General features: G+C 39.2%; 1 protein-coding gene across 3 annotated transcripts in view; it reads left to right on the forward strand.

The window, feature by feature from the left end:
• LOC311263988 (uncharacterized protein) overlaps positions 1-14,496 on the forward strand; it is a 174,659-nt gene that overhangs the window by 131,755 nt on the left and 28,408 nt on the right. Inside the window, exon 5 of one of the 3 annotated variants that reach the window (XM_084364465.1) lies at positions 14,152-14,215. The exons of the other annotated variants lie outside the window; for them this stretch is intronic. Coding sequence (XP_084220591.1) covers positions 14,152-14,185 — 34 coding nt within the window. The 3' untranslated portion in view covers positions 14,186-14,215. Of the gene's footprint in view, positions 1-14,151; positions 14,216-14,496 lie in introns of those variants that run through there. 3 annotated transcript variants of the gene reach the window in all.

Genomic DNA, 14,496 nt, shown 5'->3' on the forward strand with positions numbered 1-14,496 from the left:
TGTGGCAATCAGTGCATGAGCACATCCAAGTCATATCCTCTTCTCCCCTGACCTTGAAGAGGACATGTTAGGTGAGCTCTTGGAAATAGCTTTTGGAGAGTGACATTAAACTCACCTCCCTCGCCGCCCCGGAAAAGCGGTGGTCTGATCCCCTCTTGTTATCCAGCGGAAGGCAGATAGTGACTCCCTGACAACATTGGGACTCAATTGCCTGTGCTTATTATCCTTTGGCATAGAAACATCTCACGTCTTGCTTGCTGCACAGGCTGACCTCTATTCCATCACTTAACCGCTGATGATAAGAAGGGGGAGACTCGAGCTGACTTATTCATGTTGAACCAATCGAAGATGAATACACAGCATGTCAGAGTTCCCGGGTCAATCATGTTGACACATGTCAGTTGTTCGATGAATCCAACGGTGATGGTTAGTTCTACGTGTTCATCTGGCAACATAACATCTTTCTCACTCGGGTTTTGGTAGAAAATTGTATTTTGGGAGTAACAGGGTTATGTTTTAAGGAGTTGTATTAAGCATCTCGCATTGATGTGCAGTACAACACTATATACAGTACCTTTTGAATATTGACCACACGTACCATTAAACATTCAATATCACTTTCTACTGCAGTCGTAGGGTTCATTCTGGAGGAAAGGTCAATGGTGTAGTGTTTGGTGAGGCTATTGGATATCTGCAAGCTAAACCAATCAATGCTCAACCTTATGAGAGAGGCTCCCAGGAATGGAATTGTTGGACATGAAAGGATGGGTGGCCATAACAGATTTCAAGCATTCAAGATCTATGAAACAAACCCCTCACAACTGCTGGCTAAAATTTGACAAACAGCTTCTAATGCTGCACTTAACCTCCTTTTTTACAGTTGTTATGATGTGTCAAGGCCCTAAAAACATTCACGAAGGACTGTGGCATCAATTCAGCATGTCGTGTGACATATTGTTCTGTGTTGTTGTTTCTTTTTTGACTTTTTATGTCTGTTTCATTGAAACAGTAGGAAGTGATAATCTAAGTATTTCGAAAAAAGAATATTTGGGGAGCTGTTTTCCCCATCATGCGTTCAGCTGTTAATTCATTTTGAGATTCAGTCACCTCCTCATTGATAATTTATTCGGTTATCTTTGTAATTTACCATTTGGGGCATGAGAAATCAATTAAAACATAGTTTGGGCTTCATGTGCATGTCTGAGATAAAAATTACAACATTTCTATCTTTATTTAAATGAGAAGTTGTGCTGCATTAACTACACTTTGACATAATATAACATATTACATAGACTTAAACACTAACATGTGGGAATCACTGAATATTAAGTGTTCTCAAAATCATGTTTAATTTATATTGAATGTAACAAAGTGGTGATTGAATAAATGCAAACTTTTCCAAGTAATTCAATCTTTTTTAAGACCAACAATTTGCTTGTGCCATGTCAGTGCTCTATAGACAACAACTTTGCACTGCATGCATGTGGGCACTGAAGCTGTGATCTGCTATCAGCGAGTGCTTCAAAACATCCTCAAATGCCATTTGTCTTCACTTTCAAAGGTGCAATAGAAGAGAGCCTGCCCTGTTCGTAACACACACACACACACTCGCTCACTCCACCATCCTTTTAATAGGTTTTGCAGACAATTAACACATGGCATGCACATTCGTAAGAAAGCACATTTATGTATATGTGGTGTAAATTTATGCCAGATGGTAGAAGAAGTTTAAATGTGTGAACTGCCTGGTTTGATGAGACAGAGATGAATGGATGCTTGTTCCTAACAAAAGTGGCTGCTGTGTAATTTAATGTTGCATGTGATGGTGGAAGTAATTGAAGTACTGCTATCCCACTTTAGCAAAACCATTGACTTACTGTCAAGACTGAGTGTGCATATAGCAGGCATGAATAAAGGTTCTCCTGCACTCACAATTTTACGATGCTAATTTGATTTGATTTGATCTAACTTTTAGTTGTTTTCATGAATAAAGAAATATGACCTACATCTACCAAGGAGGTTAGGCTTTTGCGCATAACTGTTTGTTTGTTGGTTGGTTTGTCAGCAGGATTATACAAAAACTACTTAACAGACTTCCACGAAACTTGGATGGAGGATGGATCTCGGCCCAGAATAGACCCCATTATCTTTTTGTACTGATCATCTGACATGTTTGGTAATTTCTCAGAGAATAATGCAAAGATCTCTCCAAAAAAAAAAAGAAATCTGCCGTTTTTAGATGGCTAATATCTGTAAGTTACTACAATTTCATGCCAATCAAAAGTGTTAAGAGTTAAGTGTTAAGTAAAAAGAGTAAAATCTGTTTTACATGATATTGGATTAGACTTGATGGGGACTGTTGGGCCTTGGCGGAGGTATTTGCTCTACTGAGTGCTGTTCATTTACTGTATCATCTGGATCTTTTTGTTGTACTTTCAGAGTTTTGATTATTATTCCCAATGATTATGATATCATCATGAGTTTAAAATATAAGCAGGATAACAGTTGTTATGTTAGGGTTAATGTTAGCTGCCAATTGTCAGGCAAATTCTGGGATAAGCCACATCCAATGCAGTTATTACTTTGAATATACGTAAAACACAAATATTTTTGTGACATAAAACCGATGCCGGTAGTTGCTTTGCACTACTCCTCATTTCGTCTATGTTCTAACAGGGAGGAAATCTGCTCCAGTTTGCTACAACAAAAGTGGTGAATTCTGCCTGAGGTTGCATGGGTAATGGGTATGAATGGATAGAAAAGTCAATAAAAAGATGCAAGGTAAAAACGAACTCTGATTCATTCTTGGCAGTAGAAAGATGTGTCTTTTCAGGTCAAAGATGTTGTAACTTGGGGAAACAGCTTCAGAGTTTTGCAGAGTTCTATGACTCCACTTCCTTAATGCAAAAACGGAGGGAGAGAGAGAAACAGAGACGGCCTACAGTGGAGGAAATAACAACTTGAGTTGAGTTTGAAATCTGTCTGTCTGACCCGTCACATCCGCGCATACACAAACACCATTCACAGAGCGAATGTGTGTTATAACATCAAACGTCAGTGCTGTCAGGGAACAAGGCTATTGGCTATTTGCGGCCAAAAGATGGACTGCAAAAACAGCCCTGCTGTCAAATACGTCCACATAAAACCAGACAAGTTGCATCTGAACACAGCTTGCTTGTGGGATGCAGCAGTCTCTTTGAGTGAGAAGGAACACTCTTAGTTTTAAAACAACTACTCCGGTCAAAATAACGCCCCTCCACTCCCACTCTGCACTGCTGCTGCTTGGAAACAAAGGCAGCCCTGTTCCCTTTTTTAAAGTGAGATGCGTGGAAACCCATCTAACCAGTGGCTGTAAGTCTGATTCAGAGGGAGTGCCTTCATCCTGACAGCAACTCTTATTGTGCTCAAAAGGGTTTGAGCTGTGGAGAAGGACAGAATGTCCTTATGTGGGTTTGAGGGAGATTCTCCTTCCTCCTCAACTGATGTATTTATATTAATTTACATACACATTAATATTAATTGCAACGTGTCTGTCTCTCTTGGTTACTTATACAAGCTCGGACTTGGGTCGAATTTTCCGTGACAGTCAAGTCCATTCTCGAGTGCCTCTTCTCAATGCGTCAAGCTGGGATTCTTACAGTACAGTTGTTTTTTTGTTTTGGACAGTAGCCATGTTGCCAATGCTGATGGCAACAGTAAAACCACAGAGAAATGGAGAAATAAAAAAAAAGTTTTCTTTTTCCACTGAATTGAAGTATTATGTTAACACGCAGCAAGTCATGATGCATTCATGGTGAAACAGATCCAAACACTTTTCAAGCACGGCACTGCATTGTGTTTTCTCCACTGGAAAGAAACCCGCGAGGGCACTACATCATATTTTCTCGACTGGAAGGGCATGCTAAAATGGACTTTATCAAATTGGACCACCGCAGACGGCACTTTATAATGTTTTTCCACTCTAGGGGCATCCAAAAGGGCACTTTTGCAACATTTATTTCAAAGATGAGGTTCCATTGGCAAGTCCAGTTAGCGCACCCTTTAATAGTGGTGAATCTCTTTTTTTGGAGAGTCATCTTAGAGCAAATCTATTTTTTAATAAAATGCTTCAGTGAAGGAATTCCCTTGGTTATTTTTAGGTATAACTGAGTGGGAAGATTAGATTCAGAGGGTGGACTTCTGGTGGTAGAACAGAACATACAGGAGCCAATCTCTATGTTAAAACCTACCACATATTCATAGAATAGTGTCAGAAAGGTCATCATTCAACCAAGAACTCCCACCATCAGGGGGAATGGTAATAGTTAATGTGGACATCACTGTAGATACAATTCTTTTTTTATTTTCTCTTCCTATGGAGATATCATGATACCATGCACACTGTGACTATGTGGCTTCTACACGATGAAAATAGATGTGTGACTTCTGCTAAAACCACTTGAAATTAACCACAAAATTAATACCTGTAGCACTGGAGATGTAATTACATGCCCCTGTATTGCAGCATTTTGTCTTCCCAGAATTAACAGAAACACGTCCATCGGGGACCTGATACGACAGCACCTGGCATCACAAACATCACATTACAGTCTAATTATGCATAATATGGATAATTAATACTAATGAAGTATTCCATTTTACAATATTACAATCCAAATGGCTCAAGATCATAGCCTCAAATTCCACAAGTATGAATGTGTGTGTGTGGATTATTGTAGCAAAATAATCCATTTCCCAGATGGTGAAATTTGTCACCCTCCATAATGTCACAGTCAAAATAATAATTAAAGGCAGTGATACTAAAGCCTCTGAAATGTTGCAGCTCTGCTGCAATAAAGTTGTAACCTGCTCCTGCCTATTGACAACTAACTACCCTGCAAACAGAGAAACCCTTCAAGGCATTATATTGCCAGCACTATAGCATTACCAGACTTGCAAGGGCTGTTACTCAGGCTAGAGAAAGTTCAGCATTAGCACCATAAAGCTTTGTTCACAGTGAGCAGGCAAAGGTTTCAGTACTGTCCAATTCCTGGGGGGAGCTGCCTACCAAGGACTGAGTTCAAAATCCAATGAGACGAGGAAAAGAACAAAAAGGATTGATCGCACTCTGCCTGTTCATTCCATGTAAGGTATTGACAGTGCACTGTGCTGCAAGGTAATCCAGTCAAAGAGAAAGGAAAATGTAATTTTTGTCCATTGAGCCTTGGTAAACAGTCCAGCAGCTCTGGCAAAAATAATCCATTTCCCAGATGGTAAAATTTAAGGGAGATGATCTCTTATTTCTCTGCTGTTCTAGGTTGATTTCACTCATGCACATTTGATGTCCTGCTGTTGTTTTCTTTGTTCAGTTTGGTTTACCTGCATTCACTGTTGCAGGGCATTATGGTTGACTCACAATGTTTCCTACTTTCATCCAGAGTTGAAAATTAAAATTCAGTTGGGATTCAGTGACATCATGGCATCAACAAAGTGGTTCCCTGTTTACACTTACATAATGTAGTGCTTTATCTTTGTAATACCATATGAAACATTAATGCTTCTATATTTATATTTCAAATACTGTGTTTAGATGTAAACGAGTGAAAAAACACAACCAAGGATTAAACTGAGAGATAATCTCATCGAACAACACACTTTGCAGGAAGGCTTTACAAATAATCCTGGACTCCAAAGTCCTATCTAGGTTCTTTACGTCAGTTTCTTCTTTGTGGGCTTCACATTCTCATGTGGGAAAAAAAAAAAGAAAACTATGCTTATATTAAAAATACAGGCAATACAGATATATGAGATTTATTTCAGTGCCTCAGCAGAGACATTTCCTGTAAACGACTGTCGACTCGACTATCTGGTTTCGCTTCACAAGAACCTAATGTTGACAAATGACACTGTCTTGTCAAGGTGGTTTATTCATGGTGGGTGTACAGTACCTATTGTGGGCACAGCTCAGTGCCTTGATGGTCTGACCCACCTCCACCATCTTGCATCTCGGCTCTCCTACTCATTCTGTCACTGCCTCGGAGAGGCAACTCAGTCTGTGTTCAATACTTGTTTGAACCTTTCCTGAACTTACAAGTAAATAGAATGAAGAACATTCAGTTAACGTACGTCGTCCAAAACCTCCTCTCCTCTATTCTAGATTCTTTTCTATAAAATAAAAAGGAAGAGAATTAGAAAAGGAGGGAGATAAGTGAGTCTGAATGGTGTTGATATATGAAATAATATATAATTTATGCATAACATGGTCTATGTGGGTAGAGTGGATTCCCAGTCTTTACTTATTCCTTGCCTTAACCTCAACAAAGGTGTCAGGGAGGACGACTCACCCCTTCCTCTACCTTGAGCCCTCCCCTGCCCTCCCTGTGCAGTGTTTATTAAATCACACAGCACATGAACGCTTTATTAAATGAGAAAATATTGAAATTCAGACATTCCTCTCCAGTCGAGTTTGTTCTCACACTTCTCTGCTCTTAAATTGATTTCACGCTCTGTGGCTATCTGCATGGGAAATAATGTGCAGCATTATTAACTGGGAGAAGGGGAGGAGAAAATCACAGGGGAGGACAGGAGGCTCTGACTAAGAATCTGGGCCTCAGATAAACGCCGCCAGTCTGTCAGCTAAGGCTGCATCCAAATCTAAAGTGGGTATTCAGTTCAAATTAGCTTTGTTCTGTTGATGCTGTACCTCGCCTGTGGTCTGAGGCATTTGAGCTTTCTCTGTGTTTGTCAGGGAAGCCTTTGTTGATGAGCGTCTCCACGTTTTCTAAGACTGCTTACAGACTGCAACCTCCTGTGCCCTCATCAGCAGTAAATTGATTTCAGTCTTCTCTCTTAGGACCCAGTTGCTGGGGAAAGTCACTGTAACAATGGTAAATCTTACCTTTAATGGAAAGGTAATACAACGTCTTTTGTTCTGTGTTTGGTCATTGTTTGTATTTGATTAAACATTGCATTGTTTCTTTTAAACCACATTATAATTGTTCAGTCAAAAGGTTTTTTTAAGGGGGTTAAAACAGCTGATGTTTACGTTTGTGGTGACAGGAGCAAAGGCTGAGAAAGTACACTTAGGGAGGAGGTCAGGTGGACACAAAGGGCTTTTACTTACATTAAATATGTAAAATTTGTTAATGTAACAAACGTATTTTCATCCAAATCATGATCTTTTCCTAGGCCTTAACAAGTAGTTTTGTTGCCTAAACCTAACCAAACACGTACATATTATGATGTCACATATGTAACTTTGTCATATTTTTGGAAATGGCATGACATGTTATTAGCAACATTACAAAAGTCAACGTCCGGTTGTGTGCGCAAAGACTTTTTGAGGTAAAGATATCTTTTCAAAGTTCCAGTCCTGTGCCATTGCATTCGTTGTTCAGTCATTTTCATCTACTGTCTTAATTTCCGCCTCAGCTTCCACCTCTGATCTGACAGTTCTCTGTACCTGTATGGGGGGTATCCCCCGTTATTCTCCTGAGGGCAGAGGTACAAACAGAACACTAACAACCGATGTCACCTCCCGCACTGGGGCACCTGTGGGCAGATCAATCGTCCTGCCAGTTCAGGTCCATTTTAAAGCTTCCCCAGCTAAAGTAGATCCTGGTGTGCTCATTGCACCAAACCCTGAGTGACCATGCTTTCAAAGTCATGCATTCTTTTGGTGTGTTCAAATCAAATCCCAATAGTTATTGTAATCCCTGTGATACGCAACCAGGTGTTCCATTTCACTCAAAAATTGGTCTAGGACGATGTGATGTGAAAAACAAAGTTTACACAATTGAGGCTGTTTAGAGCTCATAAACTGGAATCAGTGAAGTGAATGTATTAAATTGGTAAAATAAATACTGTACTCCCCCTGTTGTTGAACAGGGGAGAAATGCTAGTGGGAATTCTCTGTAGAAGTAGAGCATTATACTGGATGCATGTTGTACAGTGTATACAGTTGTTGATGATGATGCATGCAGGGAATAACTCCAACAACAAAACCAGAACAAATGCAGCACATTCATCGTTTCATTGTTATTTGTATGGCCTCATGCTTTTACATTAGAGACAACAAATACAACTAAAAGGCCCCAAACACAACAGCTTCTAAACACATTGAGTCAGATAGCTGGCAGGAACATTTCTGGGAGAGAAAATCAAAATCCTCATCAGCTGCCCAGTATCACGAGAGGAATCCTTTGATGATGGCAGGGAAGCAAATTACACAGTTTGGGTTCGACTACGAGTTGAGAGCTCAAATCATGTCGAAGACCAAACTGTGTTGATCAACCAGTTTGAGCATTTGCTGCCATGCTGCTTCATGGTACACAAACAGATCTGCTCAGCATATAAACATTGGTGTGAATACAGCAACAAGGTGATTAAAGCCTCAAATTGTGTTTTACTTGCCTAATAACTTGTTGTTTACTACAGTATGCATTTATCTTTCTCAGGGTTTTGTGTAATCCAAATGCAGTAATGTTGTTTACACATGTGATGACAATCTAAAAGCCATGCTCTCTATTAATTTAATGCTAACAGGTGAAGAGATGGCATTATAATGGTAACAGCTACTTGATTTCTAACAACTGCTACAGTATGTGGCTGCTCCCAAATAGGAAAGGTTGATAATAACAAGTACACATTTAGATAGCCTTCTAGTCCCTTGCATAACCAGATAATAAAGTGCAGATGTTATGGCTCATCGTATTAACAGCAAACATGAGCTTCAGCAACTCAGGGTCTTTTGTGAAATCTGTGTGTAACGTAACTTAAATATAGCAATGTGCATGCAAGAGTGAAAGCAAAATGGGTTCATAGAAGTTTAAGCCTTTTTAGGCCTTTTTGCGAATTGAGCTGGTCATACATAAATATTTTGACTTCATTACTACACCCATTGCGCATAAGAGCATTACTACTGTTGGCAATCAAACGCAATCAGAAAACATAAAACTTTACTCTAAACTAAACTCTTAAAAAGAATTAAACTAAAATTAAATCAGGTCAGAATGTATTTCTATAGCACATTTAAAAACAAGTTGATCAAAGCGCCTTACAAAACAAAGACAAAAGAAAATGCAGTCAACAGAATAGACAATAAAAGATCAAGCATAAACCCAGAATTACAGAATTGTTTGAGTTATTGCAGAGGGCTTGTCATGTTTAATATGCAGAAATACGATGACAGACATGCACTGTACATATGTGATGTTATACAACTTTCAATGAACAGATTAACATTTTTGCACATACTATACAATACTACATTAATATTTTGTATAGTTATAAGACAATAAGATTGATATTAATCACTTCTGTGTGTTAAATATAGAGCAGGCCTAGCTTTGGTCTTTTTGTCTTTATTCTACTTTCTGTTGACTGTTACATGTCTTTTATTTATTTTTATTTTACTGCAGAAAGAATGCCGAACAAAGTGTCATTGTACTAAGGTATAATGACAATAAAGAAACTTAATGAACTTACTGAATCTTGAATCCTGGACGTGCGGGGGGGGGGTAAAGATAATCACTAGTCACTAGTGTATTAAATTACTATTCTTTTGAATTTTATCTTTGGAACGACGTGTCCGTGCATTCACAGGTAACTTCAGTAGACATCTCTGTAACATGGTACATAGACGTAATGTTTCAAATTAATATTTTGCCCTTATCTTACAGATTTCCCCTTTAAAGCAGAGGCTAGTGATTGTAAAATGTACATGCATGGCAAATCCCAGGTTGTTAAAGCAACATTATGTAACTATTTAACCTTAAAATTCAAACAAAATCATGTTGATGGTACAGTGTCTTGTAATAGGGTGAATGGTGTCTCTGTCTCAGCCACTCTGCCTCCCATCACTTGTTTCTGCACTATGTAACTTCAGTGAGAGGGTAGGATCACAGCGCTACATACATGTTTACTTCAAGATACAAGTTTTCAACACATAACATTGTTATGGCATAATGAGTTTTGTTTGTAGTTAGCACCTACATTATGTCTGACAAAATATTACAGACCTGGGATTTGTTTTCACGACACTGGTGCTGCACTTAGCATCTGTGGGATGAGCCAAATCGCCCAAAAGGCCAATTTCTACATAATGTTGCTTTACTCAAAACTATTTTACTAGATCAAGTTGATATAATAAAGAAGCTGGCTGGACTTAAGTGAGTAGTTGGCCATAATCAAACTTGTGCCCACTGATGAGGACTCAGCCTCAGTACGTGGGCTTCCATCTCTACCAAGCTGGCTGTCAGGGCGCCCCAGCTTACAGTAGGAGTTGTTATCGTTGTCATATGTGACATGATTCCAGTTACGTACTTAATGCACAGACATGGGACTGACATTTATATTTTGATCTCACAGTCAGAAGGAAAATAATTGGTACATATAATGGTACATATAATCCACATATTTTCACGTATTTCCATCTCAGAAATCCAGGACCTGGATCAGCAGTTCAACTCAACTCTTCAATACACAGAATAATCCATCTGTCTGGGCTCACCTGCTTTTGATTCAGTTCACATATCTTAGTCTCTCCTGTCAATCTTTGATGCACTGCTGGCTCAACGTTATTTCTCATGACACTGAACAGAACATACAGCGCAACAGGGACAACATGAAGCATAAATTGGGATCTGAAGAGGATCTGGTCAGCAAAAAAATAGAAAAAGAACACACAACAAACCTTGCAATCTGGCTCATGGTGGCACAGAAAAGTGCTTTTTAATCTAATAGAGAGCTTTTGAGCTGTGAATTAGTGTGTGTATGGAGTGGAGGTAGTAATCCTCAGCCTGGCATGAGCTGGTGCTCGGAGTCCTCCTACGCTGCTACAGGGTGACACAGACACTTCTCTCAGCAAATCATCTTCCAGTCTTTGGCTTGTTAGCAAAGTATGAGAAAATTTGTAAACAGTGCAGAGAGCACCCACTGTGTCTGGTCAAATACTGAATAATGTTAGCTGCACTTCTTACTGGCCTCGCAGGCTTTAGGCCATGTGTCATCTGCACTGTCTGATGCTAACAGTACAACACTAGACTAGAATAGTACTTCATGCTCCATTTGCGCATAAATACACTCTGCTTAGTGCAGTGACCTTGGAACAGCTTGACATCTGGTGCCTTGTTCAAAGTCATTCTGACAATGACGGAGAGTTTGTGTAAAACTAGCTGCTCTCAACTCATTGGTTCACATTTCACTTGCATCACTAGCACTACCGTCATCATGTTAATATTTCAGCTAAAATGCTGTCAGTGGCACATTTCTGTTCACCTACTATTCAGATTGAGGAAGTGGAATTCCATGTTTCCGTTCTTCTTTCTTATTAACAAGATCATTTCCATATCCCAGTGAGTCGCTCCATCCAAGACACAGGGGGTTAAGCAGGGATAGACACTGAGGGCTGAGGGCACATTCACAGAATATCGGTCTGGGGAATTGAAGCATTGCTTTGGAGGACAGTGAGCGAGCCTCCAGGGCCAGCAACTGCTCTGTTAGACCTGACCAGAAATTTCCGCTGTTTCCACTGCTACCCTCCCGTGTCCGGCTGTGCTCTCACTTTCTCAAACGGCTGGCTCTAGAAGTAATGAGATTTACACTGAACAACAGCATTCGCTGGTAATCTCTCTCCAAACTCCGTGTTGTTTGCAGATGCTTTCTTTAATAACACTTTGTCACTGTTTAATATTTCATATTTCTGCTGAGATGAGGGAGCTGACAGCTTTGTAAAACCCTGTTCATGATGCCTTCTCAACACCTTATTATGCACATCATGACAGCTGAAATACATGGGAGAATCATGATGAATAATTTATACCACAGAACAGACTGATGTCAGTTACCAGGTCAAAAAGCGCTTCTGCTAAAAATGCTGGTTGCTGGTAAGATGTTTATAAAGCAGAAGTGACCAGATTGAACGTAGATGTGCTCCAGCTGTAGCTTTCCTCCAGGCTTTAAAATCACCGCCCACATTGCAGACTTTTTTTTTCACAATTCAAATAAGTCGGGTGTTCAGCTCTTCAACCGCTGCTTCCCTGAATAAACAGCAAATCACAGCTTTTTAAACAGCATTAAGAATGGCACGGTCAAATTCTCATCATGAACCTTACGTTGGGGATTTATGGATGAAAATTGTCTTCAGATATCAAATACAATTATTCTGTTAGGTAAAATATTTATATTCAAAGCTTTTAAGAGATATGTTGTGACGCTAATTTCTTTTAGAGAAGGTAATTGCTCCTGACCTTTACAACGTAGCACAACACAATATAAAATGCGAGAAAATATGCTCTAGAGAAGAGTGGGACTGCATAAAAATTAAATACGTTTCACAATTGTCCTATTCATTTTCCGTTTTTATGATGAACTGGGTTTGTTGATTTAATTATATGAACTGCTGAAGGGATGTGACTAAAATTAGTATTTCATGGTAATTTATTTCTATTTAATTTGACTTTTTTGTGTCCAACTGTCTTTTTGTCCTTTTGTGAGGATATATTGCATGCCATCATATCATCATGTGTTTGTTCTTGCCTGTATCAAATTAAATCAAAGATGGAATTAGGGCTGTCAATATAACAGGTGAATTTTAATTGATTAATTATAGAAAAAATAAGGCATTAAAAAAACTGTCACCCCTTGACCAACAGCTTTGTACTGAATGTCATTTCTTATGGAATGAAACTGGAAACAAAAAAAGAAAAGAAAAAATAACAATTGGGCATTAGGAGCGTTTCAGTTAGTTCAACATCAACACACCGCTCTTTCTTTGTTGCTGTTGCAGCTAACTAGATTTTATGGACGCAGGTGGGTTTTCAGTCTCCGGCAATTTATTCACACTTGTCACAGTGTGACTGACTCACACTCCAATTAGGTAATCGTGCTAACTTCAGCACGAATTGCTAATGGCACAAGGCTCAAAGTGTCTCGACCGAACTTGTGCTTGTTAAGTTCAGTTTCCACATTACATGCATCAATCTATTGTCTGCGTGTGGCTGCGTGCACCAGACTGGGACCCATGGACCATAACATGGCACACATGCACAAATCGTTACAGCCCAAGTATCGAACCATATCCACCCAAAAAACATAGAAATTTGATTTAAAAATGTTGGATGATGTTGTGTGGATGAGATTGACGCTGTTGTACAGGTTTGTGTGAGTCAATCTAAAAAATGGGCACATTTCTATCATTGTGAAAAATGCTGACTGCTTTGAGCAAATACTAACTGTTGTGCTTACTGAAAATGATGTCAGCATGCGTGACACATAGCTATTTACTGTGTAAAACAAAACAAAGTCAATAAAATGCTTGGCTTAAGATAAATATGATATCAAACTGAATGATAGAGTAAAATGAATTTGTAATTTGCTCTGATTGTCAGGCTACAGCAGTTCATGTTTATTGGTTCCCAAAGAATCTTTTTCCTTCCATAAATTTTAACCAAGGTTACTCTGGGAGAAGACACCCTGAAGAAGAAATCCATCTCTTGCAAGGTCAATCAACAATCTTCTTACAATACAAGAACTAGCAAAGGTCAGAGCAATCGACACAATTATCTACCAAATAAATTAAGCATACAGGAGAAGAGGCTTTGTTGTTGGATATTTTTCACGAGATCTCATGCCATCTGCAGCCATGTTTGTGGCGACAAAAACAGGCATTTTAAGCCAAACCAGGATGTTTTCATGACCATAACCAAGTGGTTTTTGTGCCTAAACCTAACCAGAGCACAAACATAACGTTGTGACGAGAAAAATAGAAAACTGTACCTAAAGAAACGTATGTTGCAACATAAAGAAACATAAAGCTTTAACTTATCTGTGGTTTTGCAGGTTGGTATTTCAGCTGTTTACGTTGGGATCATGCCGAGGAAAGATAATTACATAACTTCCACCATGATGCATTTAAACAGCTTCCACATTCATGCATCTACTACTCAAACTGAACTTTCTGGATCATTGTCTAACATATGCAACCCCTTGCATTTTTTAAAAACACCTCCGTTTCCAGTCTGAATGCCATGACTGTTTGCCTGAAATAAACCTTTTCTAAATGTATTCACTGCGTGCAAGTGTAGAGTAAGAGACGGAGACTTAACTTTTGTTAGTAGATGTTCAACTCATCATTATTTTAGCATGTTTTCTTCTTGATTTATTCTTCCACAGCTCTCGCCGAGGACGACTCAGAGGCCCAGAGTAAGCAGGAGGCTTTTGTGGGACAACTGATATGACCGCAACTGCTGACACATTCAAAGATCCCACAGCATCTTGTACTAGAGCTATTGTCCCTGTGCACAGTCTTAAACTGTATCTGAAGGTGCCACAACTGCAAAAATGCAAAGGAACAGGTATTAGGATAGACAGAATAAACAGCAGGTGGATTTGCAACCAGGTTATATTTTAACAGAGACACTACCATCCTGTCTTACAAAGGACAGCTTGAAGTAAACAAGCTTTTGGACCAAGGTATCATACAGTGCAAATCAGGACAAAGAGCACCTGTTTGAGAAG

Source organism: Pagrus pagrus (assembly GCF_965226575.1).
Source record: "Pagrus pagrus genome assembly, chromosome: 10".
NCBI classification, from domain to species: domain Eukaryota; kingdom Metazoa; phylum Chordata; class Actinopteri; order Spariformes; family Sparidae; genus Pagrus; species Pagrus pagrus.